Source organism: Brassica rapa, chromosome A09, assembly GCF_000309985.2.
Source record: "Brassica rapa cultivar Chiifu-401-42 chromosome A09, CAAS_Brap_v3.01, whole genome shotgun sequence".
Taxonomy (NCBI): domain Eukaryota; kingdom Viridiplantae; phylum Streptophyta; class Magnoliopsida; order Brassicales; family Brassicaceae; genus Brassica; species Brassica rapa.
Genome location: NC_024803.2, coordinates 33062569 through 33080811, shown reverse-complemented (window position 1 = coordinate 33080811; position 18243 = coordinate 33062569). Strand labels below are relative to the sequence as shown.

The following is an 18243-nucleotide window of genomic DNA, read 5'->3' as shown; positions in this document are numbered from 1 at the left end:
CAGAAGGCTTCTCCATACCTTTCTTTTTATAAATTATCGTTAATATAATATATTTGATACTTTTGGATATTTTATGAAAATAAGGGCATCCTCATTGAGAGTTCAATGGGGGAGTTCACACGGTTTTCGAAAAAAAAAATTATTAAAATAAGTAAAAGTGGTGAATCTGTCTCTTGCAAGTTCACTGCAGTGAACCCGGATCAACACTGTAGCGCGGGTCCCACGGCACGTGGCGGCCCGCGATTGATCCGATTAATTTTTTTTTTTTTTTTTTAAACAAAATTCAAACAGAAAAAAAAATAATAAAAAATGCTTTGTGAACCCCTCTCATGAGGTTCACTGATGTACATGGCCTAAGAGAAGGCAGGAAGAGACATCGGAGAGGGAGTTATGGAGAGTCGGCAAAGAAGAGGTGAGGTGATGGGGCCATGGGGGCAATGGCTCGCCAATAATGGCAATTGGGTGGCATAATAATTACACAACAGGACAAAAATCAAACAAAAAAAATAATTCTATTGAAAAGAAGAAGTGTAATGTGTAATGTTAATAGTTGCTATATTTATGTAAAGGAGGGTTCATCCAAGAGCGTAACGTGACTTCACATGGCTGATGATGGCCCAGACTTTTCCTTGTCTGTCGTCGCACATCGCAGTACCTAAACTTCATATAGTTCCTTAAAACCAACTTCTTCTATATGGTTAACAACAACAACGAAAACTTCTTCTGCATGTTCAAAAACAACAAATTCCTGTATATACTTTTGCTTGATTGGTTAATATAGGTTAAATATGTCATATGTGTAAACAAAAAGAAAGATTAATTGGATAGTGTTTGGAAGATTCAGTTATATACGTAGAACAAATAAGTTATCAAATTGTTAGTAGTTTAATGGTAGTAGAATTAGGTCGGTTCTTTTGTGTGTTCAGCTTGAATCTTGTATTATGGTGCAAAAATCTTATCATTGAAATATGAATTTTTACAAACTGATTACAGGTATGTAAGAGATTATGAACTTAAAGTGCAGAACTTATAATGTTAATAACAAAAAAACAATTTAATTTGGCGTTTTCATACATGCATGAGATCAAACAAATATCTCAGATGATATATCTTCTCTTTTTAAAAGTAATGAAATGTCTACATGTAAACCTATTACAAAAGAAAAAAGGTTGCATATCCAAAGCACGGGAAGATATTATAATGAGAAGCCTAACTATAGTTAGGACGGATATTTGAGTGTAGATAACTGAGATATCCAAATCCAATAAGAGAGGGATGAGAAGATTCATTTGCAGGCTGTCCTTATGATAGTGACAAGTCACATTCATGAATTCAAATTAGGAAAGGAAGACGGTGTGAACTATATATGATTGTGATTGATTATTATTATCGTCTCCTCTGGAAGTTTTTAACAAGACACTCGTGCAAACGGGCCCATACAAGCATTATCCAACCACCACCACCTTTTTTTGCACAGATCATTTTCAAAATAACTATTTGGTGTTTAGATTATCTATATTCCTTTGATGATCACACAAATACGAAAGAATATACGCTCACGAATTAAGTAATTACAATCCATACACCCATGCACGTCGGTGTTTATCAACACCCAAAGTTGAAGGAGATGTGTGACAAAATATCTTAGTTTTGATTCTTCTCGCCTAACCAAAGATCTAAGTGGGTACCTCAATGATATTTTTTTTGTTTTAAAATGAAAGAAATTTAGTTATGAAAACAAAGACATGAGATTAGCAGTTTAGGTTAGGTACATACATGCATAGCGAACTCTATAATGGGATACGTCGCTATCGAAATAAAAGAACATTAAGTAGGCTTCGATGGAACAAATGAACGTTGTCCCCTTCACGTGGCTTTTACTTTCACAAGTCTAAACCCTATTTCATTTGACCTATCTATCTCTCTCCCTCTATATATATACAACTTCAGCTTCTTCCTCTATCTCAAAACCCATCAACAATGGCTGCCACCTACCATGTTAGATCTTGTAGCTTACCAGCTCGGCTACACTCAAATGGTCTCAACCATATTCAGCAACTCCTCATCAAGCTTCCTACAGATGATAAAAGTAGCCTCTCGTTTCTCTCAGAGCTCTATGACTCTCTTTCTAATCTCTTTAAAGAGTCACCAGCTTCATTACTACTCCCTCATCACTCCTTTTTCACACACCTTCTTGATCTTTCCCTTGTACACCTTGACTTGTGCTCCAAGCTAAGAGACATCACTTGCCGCATCAAGGACAGTATCCGAGACCTCCGTTCTGCTTTCAGACGGAGGAGACACGGTGGAGATTCTACGATCCAATGCCACGTCAAAGCCTTTACCCGCTCTCGGAGATTGATTCATAAGGATCTTGCTAAGCTACTCTTGTTGCTCAAACAAACCGAACATTCCTCCTCAGAGTCAACTCATCCTTTGATCACACTGCTCCGACAAGTTTGTTCCCAAACATGTCTTTCCTTTAGGACAGTATTGTTGTCCTTATCCTCACCTGTACCGAAGCCCATGCCTTCCAAATGGGCTTTAGTCACCAAACTGATGATCAAGAACGATACTAACACAAATGCTCAAGTTCAGACAAAGGAGTTCCAGATGATGGATGAGGAGCTACAAAGCCTCTCCATGGCGAAAGAGATAAAGAAGGAACGAATCAAGTCTTTGATCACAACCTTGGACAACGTAGATGTTGCAGTTGAAGAACTAGAATCGTCGCTTGAAACCTTGTACAGGCGTATGATACAAGCAAGAGTCTCTATTTTGAACACACTCTCAATGCATGTATGATTTTAATTAGAACTCCATTCACTAGATTCTCAATTGTGTATGTATACAACTTCACTCATATTTTTTGATGAAACATGTTAACCTTCATAGAGTAAAACAATAGAGGTAGTTGATGTCTAACTAAACAAAAGAAACTTAGCAACAACGACATTTCAACATATCTAAGCAAGTGTAGGGTCTTGCTCTATCCTCGAGTTCGAATGCAGTGGGCAGTGAGTCTAGAGTATGGTTACCGCAACAGACGTTGTGTAGATTCCTCTTAATGCCTCTGCTAAATGGATGCACTCGTTCCGGAATATTCCTACAAAACTCATAAAGCTCTGTTATAAACCAATACACAATCTGATGTTATCAGTAGGTGATAATTAGATAGAAGAGGGGTTGAATACCTCATGTATGGAATACGTTTTCGTCTCACAAGTTCATAGGTGCTTTGATTCGTTAGAATGAGGTAGCTGCAGGAAACCAGTTTGGTAAATAGCAATTAGACAAAACGGTATGAGATTTTGAGGAGAATATCAAGAAAAATGTGAGTATACACACACATACCTGTGAAAAAGCAATAGAAGCAGCACAAATATCATGGAGATTACCAATACGACAAGGAGTAGTATGATGATTGCATTCTTCCACCTGTTCCCATTTCCATTAGCAAAATTTTATATTTCAAAGAAACTGGCAAAAACAAGTAGAGGGAGATGAAAAAGAGTAGTATACCAAGGCTTGGCTACGTTAGTAAGGTAGTCAATGTACATGATGAGTGTCCAGATGCATAGAGCACTCTCTTCACATATGTACCACCTGAGGCAAACCATTAAACTTGATTACAATCCAGCTTTGGTTATCTCTAACATAGTACAACTTGAGCATTTCTGCAGGGCTTACCAGAATTTACAATGGTTTTTCTGGCCAACACATGTTCCCAGCCAAACACAGTGATGATCAAACTGAAGAACACATCGATCACAATCATGACAATGCTTGGCTCGCGGTGGCTGCAGGGAAAACATTTAATAAACATGGTATTGAGTAATAATACGAGATTGAAATGTTTACCTGCTCCACATGACAATAGCCGCAAGTCAAATTTCTGCATGTTACAAAAAAAAAGAAGAATTCACAATCAGTAACACACCATCCTACTAATAACAAAAGCTGATTCTTTCAGGATCCATGATATGTACCTTAAGGATGTTCCAGGAGGGTACAAGTCAAGAACCAGCTTCCCCCAAGAGGAAGCTGGAGTCCTTCTACCACCACCTGAAGAAGCTGATTCTCCTTCCACATTAATAGCAAAGCTCCCATTTTTTCTGGAACCATGTTGTTGTCTTCGCTTAAATAACAACGACATAATAAAGAAGCATAAACACAACATTGAAACAGACAGACACAGTTCATTTCCATCCCATCAAAACCCCACCAACACAAGTTTGCTTGCTAACAACTACAACAATGATAATATAACGATTCTCACATTGAGGTCGTCGGTGTGTTTCTGTAGATAGCATCAGTCCCGGAAACCTCCCTCATTGCATCAATAACATACCTTACAAGACAAGACAATGAATAAGCTTTTTTAGTACACTAGGGACAGTGTTGTTTACACATGAAGTGATGATGGGTATAGTTTAGATTACCCAGGTGAAGAGCCAGAAGTCACGAAGTACTGAAGAAGCGTGACAGAGAACAACAACAAGTAAGAAGCCATGTACCTGTTAACAGAATCAATTAAAGAAAACGAAAGTTCAGATCTTTATAGAGTAAATTAGCCAAACGAGAAGAGCAGCTACCATGGATCTCGCTTAGTCTTCTCGATGAATTCACCATCGCAAACGAAGAGGAAGCCGATGAAGACGAGGTGTAGAGCTACAAGTCCCAGTTTCATAAACAGAGAAGATCTTCGAACTAGTTTCGTAATATCAAAAGCAAAAAAAACACAATTGGGTTTAGTGAAATCGCAACCTTAAACCGATTCAGATAAGGATCATGATGATTAGGGTTCAAAAAGGAAGGAGTGGTTACCAGGATCAGAGAGACAAGGGATGTTATCTAGATAGCTGTCTCGGGTTCGATCCCAGGGTCGGAGAATTGGACAGCAAACGCCCATGGTTGACTCTCTCTCTTTCTCTCTCTTTCAAGCAAACATTGGGGGAGAGACAGGGAGGATCGCTGCAGGAAAAGACAAAATAAGATTTCTCCAAAATGCGATCTTGTAGACTTTGTAGCTGTACGAAATTGAGAGAGAGAGAGTAGAGAGATTAGTTGGCGATTGCCTGATTTTCTTATTAGCTTCAAACAAGACAGTGGTGGTGATGAGATGATGTTGTTGTAAGAGCCTTGGAGAAGACATAATTTAGTTGGGCCTGTTTTCTAATTTAGGCCCGTTTTAAATTTAGATAATTATGGGCTTACCAATTAATGTTTTGTTTCCACGTGATAGTTTAACAAAAGAAAGCCTTAACCCTAATCAAGCTAGGAAAAGCAAGAAATTAAAATCATACCCCCTCCAGATTTAAAAGATTGATGTTTTAAGATCTGCAAACAGATTAATAAAAATTAAATATATACTTTGATTTATTAATTTTTGTTGCTTTTATTTGCTTCTTAATAAAGTTCTACCATTCATATTTATAACTTTTAATTTATATTTTTATTTTTAAAGTAAAATATCTATTCTATTAAAAAAATGAAGTACCTTTCATTCTTCATTTTAATAATTACAACTTGTTCCACTAAATTAATAACTATTAGTTAATTAATCATAAATCATTTATTTTGTTTTTATTTTCTAGTCAAACTTATCAAACTTAATTAATTAAATACAAATCATTTATTTTGTTAGATTCTTCTTTAATCAAACACTAGATTTTGACCCGCGCTTTCAAAGCGCGGAATCATTTCTTATTAAAATTTCATTTAAATTAATAAATATTTGTCTAATTTATATTTTAATAGATTTTATATTTGTTTATAGTAATTTTTTATAATTTTGTCTTCTTTATTTTTTATTATATAATAATAAATTTGTGTACTAATTAATTTGTGCAAACTTTTACTCAATAAATTTAAGGGCAAATCTCCAAAATAGCACATTTCTAAGTTTATATCACAAAAATAGCACTGAAAAACTAAAATGACCAAAATAGCATTTTATCTTTTGAAAAATTTAAATTTTTTTTATTTTTCAAAATTTGAAATCTTATCCCCAAAACCTCACTTCTCAACTCTAAACCCTAAAACCTAAACTCTAAACCCTAAACCCTAAATTTTAAACCCTAAACACCACCCCTTGAGTGCTATTTTTGTGACTTTTGGCCTTGAGTGCTAGTTTGGGAACAAAAACTTGATTTAGTGCTATTTTGGTCTTTTTCTCTAAATTTAATTATATTGTGATTATATATTTGCTAAGGTTATTTATTTACAATTTTAACTTATTAATTAAATATTATATGAAAAATGTAATAGACATTACGTTTTTCATTCTACATATTTTTAAATAATGCATAAATATTAAATTATAATTACACAAATATTAAATAATAATTATGTATTTAAATTGACTTATAATTGTTTTTAAAAGAAAATATTGTTGGGCTTCTTTGACTTTAAGTTTTTAAATTATTGGGCTGTTTTGTTTAGTTGGACAGAAGCAAATGTGTTGGGCTTTTAATTTCTGAAAACCATTAAAAACAATTGAAAAAAGAAATGGAATGTTTTGTAATTAATAAGAAAATTTAGGGGCAGATTCATAAGAAGTATTCTGCTTTAATAGTATAGATGTCATTATTCTCTAACAAAATTTACAATAAAATTAAACAAATTTATTTAAAATGTGATTACAAACTTTAAAAATTTATATTTTAATGTATATTATTATTTCATTTCACATACAATATACAATATATAAACTATAAATATTTTTATTAAAACATATAAAGTTATTTTCAAATATATGTTAAATAATTTGAATTATAAGAATACAACAGATAAATTTCAATATAATATTTTCTTCAAAAATAAACATAGAAGTGGAATTATTTGGCATATAAAAACATAGAAGTGGAAATTATTTCAATTTAATAGATTGATATGTTTCCAAGTTTTTTTTTGTTGTGTTTCGAAAAAAAAACTTAGAAACATATCAATCTATCTTATTAAAACAAAAATATTTTTTTCGGAATGATATATTTATTAATATACATAAACATAATGGTTGGTTTAATTATAAATGAATACATCAAAAATGATTAATATAGTTAAAACTATTAATTTACGAATATATTATATAATATTATTTTGATTGGTTTTATATCTCACTGCAATATGAGCAATCAACAAACTACAGAAAATTAAAAATTATTGATCTATCATAAATGATATATTATAAATCGAACAAACACTCATACGAACATATGTCTGTGCAACCATTACATTCGTCTGTTGTGAATAATTTCATATGTTTATCTTATTAAAAACAAATTGAAATCTAGTATTAATTAAAGTTAAAACATCAATCTTTTATATACAACTAAAAAAAATCAATGAATAACAACTTTCCAAAAAGAATAAAAAAGTCGAAACATGTAGGGTATGAATGGTGACCAGGGAACGGCGAGGAATAATGCATTCCCTAACGTTCCTGAAAAAAATCACCATTCACAAGGAATAATAATTCCCTCTCATTCTCTTTCATTCCTTTTTTTGTAGAGAATTAAAGAACAAAAGTATTCCTTGTTAAAAGTGATAAGGAACGACCATTCCTTTTCATTCCTGCTATTTTATTCCCGAACATTCCTTTTTAATTCGTTCCTCTTGTTTCCCGAATGGTCACCAGTCGAACCCGTAAACTTGAAACCAAAAGAAAAGAAAAACAAAACCAAAAATCCTAACTAAAATGAAAATATTAATTGACCAAAGACGAAAACCAAAAATTGAGCTAAAATCTAAGACAAATCCAGGAAGAATTCTAAGTTTAACAGAAAATTACCAATAGATAGAAAATAGTTTTTCTCTTCCTAAAAACACAAGTGAGAAAAGGAGAAAAACTCAGATATGAAACACAGATTACAAGTAATTTGGATAAGTAAAGTTATATGAAATATTTACTAAATTGACGAAGCTTTATAACAAATCAGATAATTCGAATATTTTTATGAAACACTAAAAATATTCTTTTTCGTTTTAAATATTTTTGGATAATTGATAATAGTTCAAATTACATGAACAAGTGATTCGGATCTCTCTTCCCTATCCAACTCGTTTACATATCATTTCCGTATCAATTGGAAAAAATCAAATTATCTCAAACGGATACTTTTTTTTTGCTTAAATCTCAAACGGATACTTATTTTCAACATGTATTTGTAAGTTGAGTCAAATTTTCAAAAAGCTTCCTTTATATATGTTTTACTGAAATTATTAACTAAATGTTGAAGACCAAAACTAGTATTAACTATATGTAGAAAGACCAACGACTTTTCTGTCTTCAAAAGTAATAAACAAAATCAAGTACAAAGTAGAGAAGAGCATGGGAGCACGTTCGTTCGTTAACATATCAACAAACAAAAATGGAGAGCACATCATCTCCATCCCTTAAAGCCACCGCCTTCACTTTTGTTTACATTTTACGTTTTCTTCTCCACGTTTCCGTTTTAAAACCTCCTAGCCAAAGCAGAGAGACAAGGGTTTCACAATATGGCCAACTCCAAAAGATTGTTTGGAGTCGTAAGGAGGAAACTTCTCAGTCGATCTCCCAGCAGTATCACCACCATTCGCTCGTCTATCCCAGAAACTACTAAAGAACACATTGCCGCCATTAAAATCCAAGCTTATTTCAGAGGTCACCTGGTAAAAAACATATACATTTTCTCTGGTGATTACAAAACATCGTTCTTGAAAAGTTAATTACCATTGCAAGTGCTGTAGGCAAGGAGAGCGTTTAGAGCGTTGAGGAGTCTTGTGAAGCTTCAGGCGGTGGCGAGAGGAGTGCTTGTGAGGAGACAAGCTCGAATAGCATTACATTGTATGCATGCTCTTGCTCGCTTGCAGGTTAGGGTTCGTGCTCGTCAGATTCTCTCCCATTAAAATCGCATGATATCCTCTCCTAAATTTGCCCTTGTTTCTTCTACCTCTCTTTGTGATTGTGACATCTACATATAACATACCATTGTCCTTTCAAATTATTGTGATTTTTGTATATTTAACTAATTAACCCTAACACTCTTTAGTTTGTACTGATAAACAAGATCAGTCGAGCTGAAATTTCTGTCTTAATTTTTGTTTAATGAAAAGTAGTAGACGATATACATTCTAAAAGGATCCATAGATTATTATGAAGCAAAGCAGTAGAAGATATTTATTATACTTGGGAAAGAAGCTGATGGGGTACCTTGGATAGCAAGAAAGGGTTAGACCTCCATTGAGACATACCATTTTGACTAGTAAATTGACTTGTTTTTCTGAGAATCTGGAAATTATAAGCAAGTAAAACCATAAAGAAAGGATATATGAATCTCCATTTTCAACACATACATAAGCAAAAAGTCAATATATTGCTATAGGTAGATCTACAAGAAACAAAGAGAGACGAGAGAGCACTGAGATATTGACGCGGCTCAATCAGATAACTAAGAGAGTTGTCCGTGGTGTGGTTCGAGAAGATCTGAGTGAACCAGGCCAATATCAAAGAGGACTCTCTAGTGGTGCAGATTCAAAGGAAGACATGAGAAAATAAAAGAAGATAGACGTTGTGAGGGGAAGTGTGATGACGAGAAGGTGAGAATGTCTGTGGGGGAGAGTTATAAAGGAGAGGTATTAAATTAGGGTTAAAGAGAGAAGGAAATGGAAGGTATGGAGCATTAAAACCACATCTACTACCAATGCACAAAAGGCTGGCTTAACCCTCTTTACTCCATTTTCTTCTCTCTTCTCTCTCTTTTTATTTCAAGTTTCATTACATATGTATCCATCGTTACAAACTAAATTGGCTATGCAATGTGAACCAATACTACTTTGTCTCCTACTCTGTCTTTCCTCGTTGAGTTTCACAACCAATTATTTTTTAAAAAAAATTGTGGTAACGTATGAAGATTTGAGGAAGAAGTTAAAAGAACATTGAAGATGCTATGTAATAAATTTTGAGGGAATCTCGCAGAAAAGATGGGACACTGGCTGCCTGCAACCATTAATGTTCTTACTGCTCTTTTTTTTCCAACTACTATACGCCCTCTCTTCCTCTCTCTGTGCCTTTCTGCTTTTTACTACCTCAAGTGAGTTATGAACCCTAATGACCTCTCTCTCTCTCCGTTGAAGAGATTCGAGTTTTTAATGTCACATTGTGTAACGCCAGAGCTTTGTGATGAATAACGATTCCTTTTTTTTTGTCTGTTGTTGTGATGGGTGGGGAAGGCAAGAACTATTGCACACCCGTATTTACGTTTCTCTCTAGCTCTACATTTAACGTCTACGGTCCACCATTGCCATAAATTTATGCAGAAACACACACTATCTTTTTCTACCCAATTATATTTTCTTAAAGACTTCCAAAATATATTAAAACTTACCTGCTCTTGCTCAACACATTATTTTCAGGTTATAATTACCATTGAGTAGCTTAATATCACTGCTCATTAAAAATAACACTGAGTCATTCAATCATGAATTAATTTTCTAATCAAAACTTTTATGATTCAAAGTATATTTTATAAACATACTAGTGGTATTCCGGCGCTACGCGCCGGGCTCGTATGTTTTATTCTCTAAAGATTTCTAAATTGCTTTTTTATCCATTTGATAATAGTTAGTGACTGTAATGCATTACTTTGTTTTGTAGTTGCTTAAGTAAAAAAAAAAGAATAGCATAAATGGTTTTCATGGATCAATGCATCAAAAATAGAATTGATACTGATAGTTACACCAAAGTAAATATAATTGAACTTAAAACATAAAGTAAAATCGATGTTCCAAATACATAAAGTAAAATCGATGTTCCAAAAGGAAACACGTAAATGCATGAGTTTGTTTTGTGATCATCTTGTTTGAATGAAAATAGCAAATTTGTTCATCCTCTTAAAGTAATAACAATCTTCGCATGCTTTGTCCATGTCATAGACGTAGCAATATGTTAGGGATTTCATTGTAGACGTATTGGTTAAAGTAGACTATAGTAAGCTAAAATGTGGAACTTGCTTTTCGCCAACAAATGATTTGCAATTTACTCCTTATGCTAGTGATGTGAATTAGAGCATGCCTTATGAGTCGTTGGTGCAAAAACTGAGATAAAGTGAAGCCGATTGTTAGTTTTGAATTGCATGCAATGGCATCGTTGCAAAGGGAAGGTATTAAGGGTAGTTTTAGTGAATGAGCTCTTATACACATTCATCAATCTAATTTAGACAGACTTCCCTTGTTTTAATTTTATATCGGAATCAAAACTGAGATGAGTGTATTTGTTTTAGCTGATTTTGTGTGAATAAGTTTAGTATGCGCCTGGCTTGTTTAAACCATTCTTCTACGACCAAGGAAATACATGTTTTGTTTATGAAATATCGGCAAGAGATTTGAATTATTTGATTGATAACTCATGTTTTAGAAGCTATATTATATTCGCTTTTTTTTTAAACTGAATTTGAATTTTAAGAATATGTATTTATTACAAATTAATTATTGGATGTGATAATGTATCAGTTATTGTCAATTTTATGATGAACTTTGTGACCGAGAAAGAAAAATCATGAAAGCCGATTCTTATTTTATATTTTATCTTATTTGGTCTTTGTTTGATTAGACATGAGAAAAAGACAAATTAATCTTATTTTATCTTATTTTATCATATTGTATTTATGAATTTGTTCTTTAACAAATATTTTTGTGGATTATATGTATAATGTAGCTGTAAAATTTACAAACGTTAATCTCGTAATGATATATCATTGCTGAAAACATGACATATATTCTATTAAAACAGGAACATGACCTATTGACATAGGTTGGTCCAACTATTTTAATATAATTATTAAAACATTTTATTAATCATTTAAGAGAGAATATTATATATAGCAAAACACAAATATGACTAAAAACACAAATATAAAAATTAAATTTCTAAAAAATGTAAAAAAGCGGGTCAGAATCTAGTTTTTTTTAAATTCATGCTCCATAGCGAATTGTAACGAATTGAAAGATTTAAGGCAAATCCATTCATTAACATTTAACTTCTTCACAAGATTACGTACACTTTTGTTTTCTAATAAAACTTGAAACGCTGGATTTTTTACCTAGCTAGGGAGGGGGAACGTCAAGTTTGATAATTGGAGTTGATTCCAGACTGTCTTCCTTTTTAACACTGAATGTTATTAAGCCACCAAGGCAAAGGATCCAACAATGTTATACAGACAAAGACAACAAAGACACACCAGTAGGCATAGAAGAAGAGGCCTAACTTCAAAAAAACGAAGTAGGCTAACGATAGAGAGAAGAGAAACAATGTATCATTTCCACTCTTTCACTTCCAGATAGGAGTAAGAAGAAAATGTACGTTCTCCAGGTCATGGATTTGAGGCTACTGCTTCTGCAGAGTTCAGAGGAAGAAGCCACGAAGGAACGCTGTTGGCGATGAACGATTAGTATGTTCAGAGGCTATATATATTATATATGCAGTGTCTTTCCACCAAGAAGCTTCAGCCTCTCTCACATGAAGCCTTTCTTAGCTTCTCCCAATGCAGTCTGCTGCTCTTTTATCTCCTTTTTTTGTCTTCTCTCCATGAGCCCGTGTAGCCTCTCCAGCTCATAAGGACACACTCCTTGTTGTTCCTCCAATGGTTCTGAACAGTTCCAAGCGCCATTTCCAAACGCCTTTTCCAAATGCCTTTTCCTTGTTGGGGTCTTGTGCATCACCAACCTTGATTAGCAAAGACGTGTAATAATGTATTAGACAGTTCTCAAATAATATATACATAACAATTGTGCTTAGTATAGAAGATGAACCTGTTGGTGGGTGACGTCAGCAGCAGGTACATTGGTCAATTTACACACTTCAGTGTCAAATGCTACTAATTCTGCGGTGTCGGTTGCATCATTTCGACATGGTACCTTGCATTTGTCAAGTTTAGTTTGTTATTTTCGTTCTCTTACGGGTTTGTTTTTGTAAACATTTTTTTTTTTAAAGAATACAATCATGAGAATTTACCTAACAACTCCAACAGCGTCTTCCTTATTACAGAAAGCACATGTGAAAGATGAAAGCCACGGTTCAATTTCCTTGAGCATATGGAGCAGCCAATATAGCACCATCCATTTGATGTTTCTATTCCCCTCACAACCACTTTGCAAATGAACTCTACCGCCTGCAGAATAATAAACTAAACTTGTAAACCATTGCTCATATAAACCGTTTCAGAAAAAAAAAGTTCCATTAGAGAAGACAATAAAGATAAATGTTATGTGGGAGCCTATACGATGAAGTTTAGACAAAGAATCCAAATCTTTGACTGCTTGAATATCAAGGACTTTAAAGTCAAGTAGTTTACCTTGAGCTTGGAATAATTACCCTCCTGTTTTTATCCAATCTGAAGAAGATCAGACTCAGTTTGAAGTTCTGCTTCAAGCTGATCCAGTCTCCTCCAAAATCTTATTCCCCTTCCTTAAACCCGTAATGTTTTAAAGACCGTCATGTCCAACACACAAAGATGTCTCCAGGAACTGTGGAGGTTAATAGTGATCAGTAGAAGATTCTGGGCAATCTACAACGTCACTCATCGTGGAATACTGGGAAGTTCAGTTCTTGTTGTCCAAAGAGAGGCACTTGCTGTTTTCGCCTCAATTCATCATTGTGAAATTCTAATAATTTCTCTATATTGCCGCATCTCCTAATAATCTCTTGATGTTCTGACATTCAAGAAGCTTCTGTATATCGTTCCTTAGGTCGACGATCTTGTGAATCTCTTCTCTACCAGTAACGATCAGATTTAGTAAATAACAACTCTTTCCAATGCTGAACAAAACTCCCTTCTTTGCAGTTCTGAAGACAAAATTGAGTGGGAGGAGGGATTAACTACATGTAAACGCGGAGTAAAGATCTGAGTTATGGCTGGTGAAGACGTTATGTAGATCGGAACGTCACCTTACGTTTTCGTGGGATTTCATCGTCGAGGTCGCCGCTTAAGAGAAAGACGGAAGAGGGTAACCTCATCCCATGTAGGTTTGTGTGCTAAAGTATGGGCTTGAGGTTTGGACTTAATCTGCAGTTTAGATAAAAGCCCGGAAAAGTAAAAGAAATAATCGATCAGCAGAAAGCAAAAAAAAAATCGGAAGTACCCTGGTAAGCCGACACATGTCGAGATTTGCCCTCTCCTACCTGATGACGTGGCTTAATGAGGAGAGAGACAAGTCTGTTTTATTGTATAAGATTCCTTCTAAATGGACAAATCAATCAAGGAGTTGATTTTCAAGTGTATATTAGGTTGCTTTTTGTCAACATATAGCAGAAAAATTAATGAAAGATAAAATCATTTTAAATTCCTAAATAAACTAATAGAAAAACTAGTTATGAAATCATTCTCAATATAATTTATCTCGGATTGCATAAACTAGACTAGTAACCCAAAAGTGAGGAAAAAAAAAAAAACCAAACTCTTTCATTTTGAATTCAAGTTTAACTAAAACGGATTTATATGATTATGGGGGTGATTGGTTGGCCGGTAAGAAGTGACTTTAGTTTTAATTTTCATCTACAACCTTAAATACTATCAATCATGTTTTATCTTAGTTTTTAAAGATACAACCAAAAAAAACTAAAGCTACAGCAAAAACATACAAAAAATGGTTGTAAAAATCTTATTTTCTAAACCTCCATCTTTTTTTTTTTTTTTTTTTTTTTTTGTCGGCTACCCATGTGAACTAGATCAAGTGGTGGCAGACGAGCCGATTCTCCGAAGAGCATCTCCGTCTGTCCGGGTCTGATCTATATGGGAAAAGATATATCCTCTAGTTCTTGCTTCTTTCGCTAGCGTGTCCGCTCGACCATTCCTACTCCGAGGAATATGAGACACGCTCACATCTTCGAAGTCTTCCTGTAATCTCCGGAACATCTCGATCTCTATCGCAAAAGTTGGCCACTCCACCGGGTTCGTAGTCATGTCCACAAGGTCCGAACAATCCGTCTCGAACCGTATCGAAGGCATCCTCATGGTTCTCATACATGAGATAGCCCAAAGTAAACCTTCCATCTCAGCATGCAAAGCTGAGAGGCTTCTATTACACGCCCGTAATCCAAAGTGTTCCTCCATCTTTTTATCTGTAAGAAATTTTAAAGCTACATCATTTAAAGCTAAATAAAAAAATTCTACCGACTAAATTCTAAAGTAAATTTTCTACAGTTACAGCCCAACCAATCACCTCCTATTTATTTTGATAATTACAAAAAATAATATTTTTCTGTAACACTAAGCCTTTTTTTTCAAGTAACACTAAGTCAGTAAATGGGAAAACAATATGTAGAAAGAAACTTATAATACTCAGGTTGATTTCAACCTTCTCTCTACATGGCTACAGAATATGATCCCAGTTTACGGTAGATTCCTCCATATGAGAAAAAACTAAAAGTCTGCAAAGTCAACTATTTTAAACTCCTCAAATTTAAGCTTCCACTTGGCACCAAACAAGTAGAGATCAACAAGTAAGGTAAGCTTCACTTTGTTTCATTACTCTGGATGGGAAAGAGAATCATAAACAACTGAGAGGTAAGTGAGCTTAAATACTTCCTTATGGAATAAACCGACATAAACGTGCAATATGTATGGCATCTTATTGGGATAAATATAATGAAAGGATGGACCCTGAAGCGAGGACAAATGTATTCTGATGAATGCTCTGTCATAAATAATGTACACTTGAGAGCTGATTCTTGGATTCATTCACGTATTTAGAATGTAAATCATATTATCAAACACTTCTCTGTAGAGAGTTTTATCCAATACAAACATAGAGGGAAAGGCTTTACTACATTCATTCATCCATCAACAACAATTACATCATCACACAAGTCTGTTTGAACAAATAAAAATCAATAATAATTACTGGAATGGGTTCGGTTCCAAACGTGTGTGGCTTTCACGTTAAAATTATACATTCTTTTATACCAACAAAGTGATATATATATATATATATATATATATTTTTGTAAATAACTACAAAAGATGGGAACCTAAAAACGTGGGAGTAGCTTTTAGAGTTTCTTTGGGAAGGTCATACCGCGGCCTCGGATAGAAAGAGAGGGTCCTCTGGCAGAGCTCACTACATTGGTATCAAGGTAGATGACCACCACAGTGATGTCATCGTGGAAATGCCTCCTCACGCCTCTCTCTATCTTCATCAGATCAGAGTATCTCATCTCTCTCTTCTTCGCTGCCGCTTGCATTGCCATTTTCACCAGCCTACGTGCTATCCCCTGCTTTTAAAGGACACAATCAATACTTGGTTTTTTAAAAAAGAACAAGATGAAGAAAAGAGTGTCTAACGCACGTTTCGTGGGTGGTTCTGAACGATGTCAACAGCTTCTTGGTTGCTAAGCTGTTCCCATAGTCCGTCTGAAGCAAATATCAGAAACTGGTCTTGTGGTTGTAGCTCATGCTCTGTGATCGACGGTTCTCCACTCAAGATTGGTCTTTTGATCGGCTCACGGAGTCTGTACTTCGTGTACAATGGTTCCCTGTTGAACTCCGCCTTCTTAAGATACATGTCGCCTATAGACCTAGATACCTGCCAAACAAACAAACAAACTCTAGCGTCTTGGCTTCAAGAAACCAAGTAACAAGTTTAATCATGTACCTGAATAAGGCCCTTAACGCGCCACACATTATGCTTTAACACGACGATATGCGAGTCATCCGGGTGCAAGGAGTGCATCTCCTGTCTAACAGACTCGATGCTCACATTATGTTCAGCTGAGAGCTGAAGCGCAATAGCCTCACCTGTGGCCTTCATAGCTCTTCCAAGGACAGCACGGGAATCTCCAACGTTAGCGATGTAGAGCATCCCTCCGCATATAACACCCACAAGGCAGCAAGACCCCACCGCTGCAATAAGTGGCTTAACCGGCCACTGCTTTGTCACTACCCCAAGAAAGCCTTCTTCAGTCGCTTCATAAGCCTTTCTAATCACGTCCATCGACATAGAGCCTTGCTCAGCTGCAAACCCTGCAGTATTCAATAAGATCTTCTTAGTTTCAATCAACAAGCAAGCATGTACAAATGACTCAGCTACTCACTCTTTAAATGCTGAAAGAGATGATCATTGACAAAGCGGGAGGTCTCAGGCCCTCCATGACCGTCATAGATTCCGATAAAAGTACCATAAGGACCAGAGGCAAGCGTACTCAAAGGACCAGACTCAACTTGGCTCTGATCCTCGAGGAGATTGTTGGCCTGAACAACAGCCATAGAGAAGTCGCCAAGTAGGTGCTGACCAGAGTCTTTGTACCAGAGAAGTCCATCTTGTTTTCCGGAAGAATCAACGGACCTCCCCGATGAAGGCCACAGACAAGCGCTCAAAAGTTTCATTAAAGTTGTTAACATCCCCCTCCCTCACGCCGCCACCATCAGGGAAACTCTCTTTCTCTTCCTCCACATAGGGATACAAGATCAAACAAGTGTAAAGGAGTAAGCTTTATGGATCTGCAGTTCAAAAATAGAAATGGGTTCTCAGAATTTCCCAAAATAGAAACCAAGTACTAACTTAATCGGTGATGGAAACAAAAAAGATTGGAACTTTATCAAATTGAGGAAGATGGGTACCTGAGATATGTAACAGGGAGAAGTCAACAGATTCGAACGACGATGATGCACAATCAAAAGGAACTCCAGAACTGAGATCAAAATCTTAGACAAAGGGTTTAGTAGTAACCAGAGAAGATATCTGATGAAACTTTAGAAGAGGAAGAAGAAGCGATGGAGATCTGAAAGGATCAAAGAGAGAGAGGGATGGATGGATCTGAGTTGGATCCAGGAGGAGGAAGAAGAAGAAGAAGGGCTTGGTGGTGACGAGCCTCTCTGTGAGAGGAAAGACGAAAGAGAAGAGAAAGGGCTCCACAGCTTCTAACCAGACAATCCAATCCCTGTTACTGGATCAGATTTTTCTAATAAAACCTAACTCTCTTCTCTCTTGTTCCTCTAATTGACTTTTCCTCTTCTTTTTTCTTATTTTGCTAAACGGTCCTCTATCTTTCTAATACTTTCAATTTATGACACTAACTAATCACTCTCTTTATTAGGTCCCAAACGATTTGAGGGTTTATTTTAGAGGCGGAGAAGCTACACGAAAAGTGTTGCGATTATATATACGAAACAAATGGAAAGAGAAGTGTGGTGTGTTGGTCGAAGAAGATTGATAGTTTACATAAAAAAAAGAGGAAAAAAAGGTGGAATATCTGTGAGTGATTGAAAG

At 35.2% G+C, this 18243-nt stretch overlaps 4 protein-coding genes across 5 annotated transcripts; 2 read left to right on the top strand and 2 right to left on the bottom strand.

The window, feature by feature from the left end:
* Positions 1 to 437: 437 nt before the first annotated feature.
* On the top strand, positions 438 to 2878 carry LOC103841060. Its single transcript, XM_009117571.3, has one exon. The coding sequence runs from the start codon at positions 1981 to 1983 to the stop codon at positions 2803 to 2805; it is 825 nt and encodes a 274-aa protein (XP_009115819.1). The 5' UTR covers positions 438 to 1980; the 3' UTR covers positions 2806 to 2878.
* LOC103841061 (protein S-acyltransferase 10) lies at positions 2799 to 5120 on the bottom strand. 2 transcript variants are annotated; one of them, XM_009117572.3, is made up of 11 exons: positions 4828 to 5120; positions 4596 to 4710; positions 4443 to 4517; positions 4280 to 4351; positions 3990 to 4133; positions 3862 to 3895; positions 3691 to 3800; positions 3523 to 3606; positions 3355 to 3438; positions 3195 to 3260; positions 2799 to 3106 (listed from the first exon to the last, which is right to left on the bottom strand). In XM_009117572.3, exons 1-11 carry the CDS (start codon positions 4910 to 4912, stop codon positions 2941 to 2943), a joined length of 1035 nt encoding a protein of 344 aa, XP_009115820.1. In that variant the 5' UTR covers positions 4913 to 5120; the 3' UTR covers positions 2799 to 2940. The 2 variants fall into 2 exon arrangements, with proteins under 2 accessions (XP_009115820.1, XP_009115821.1); XM_009117573.3 differs by having other exon boundaries at positions 3990 to 4115; positions 4828 to 5119.
* Positions 5121 to 6656: 1536 nt separating this feature from the next.
* LOC103841059 (protein IQ-DOMAIN 31) lies at positions 6657 to 9528 on the top strand. Its single transcript, XM_009117570.3, has 2 exons — positions 6657 to 8652; positions 8731 to 9528. Exons 1-2 carry the CDS (start codon positions 8500 to 8502, stop codon positions 8887 to 8889), a joined length of 312 nt encoding a protein of 103 aa, XP_009115818.1. The 5' UTR covers positions 6657 to 8499; the 3' UTR covers positions 8890 to 9528.
* A 6256-nt stretch (positions 9529 to 15784) lies between these two features.
* Positions 15785 to 17897, bottom strand: LOC103841058 (probable protein phosphatase 2C 46). The gene is made up of 5 exons (XM_009117569.3): positions 17595 to 17897; positions 17069 to 17474; positions 16630 to 16997; positions 16324 to 16560; positions 15785 to 16249 (listed from the first exon to the last, which is right to left on the bottom strand). Exons 2-5 carry the CDS (start codon positions 17373 to 17375, stop codon positions 16028 to 16030), a joined length of 1134 nt encoding a protein of 377 aa, XP_009115817.1. The 5' UTR covers positions 17376 to 17474; positions 17595 to 17897; the 3' UTR covers positions 15785 to 16027.
* Between the last annotated feature and the right edge of the window lie 346 nt (positions 17898 to 18243).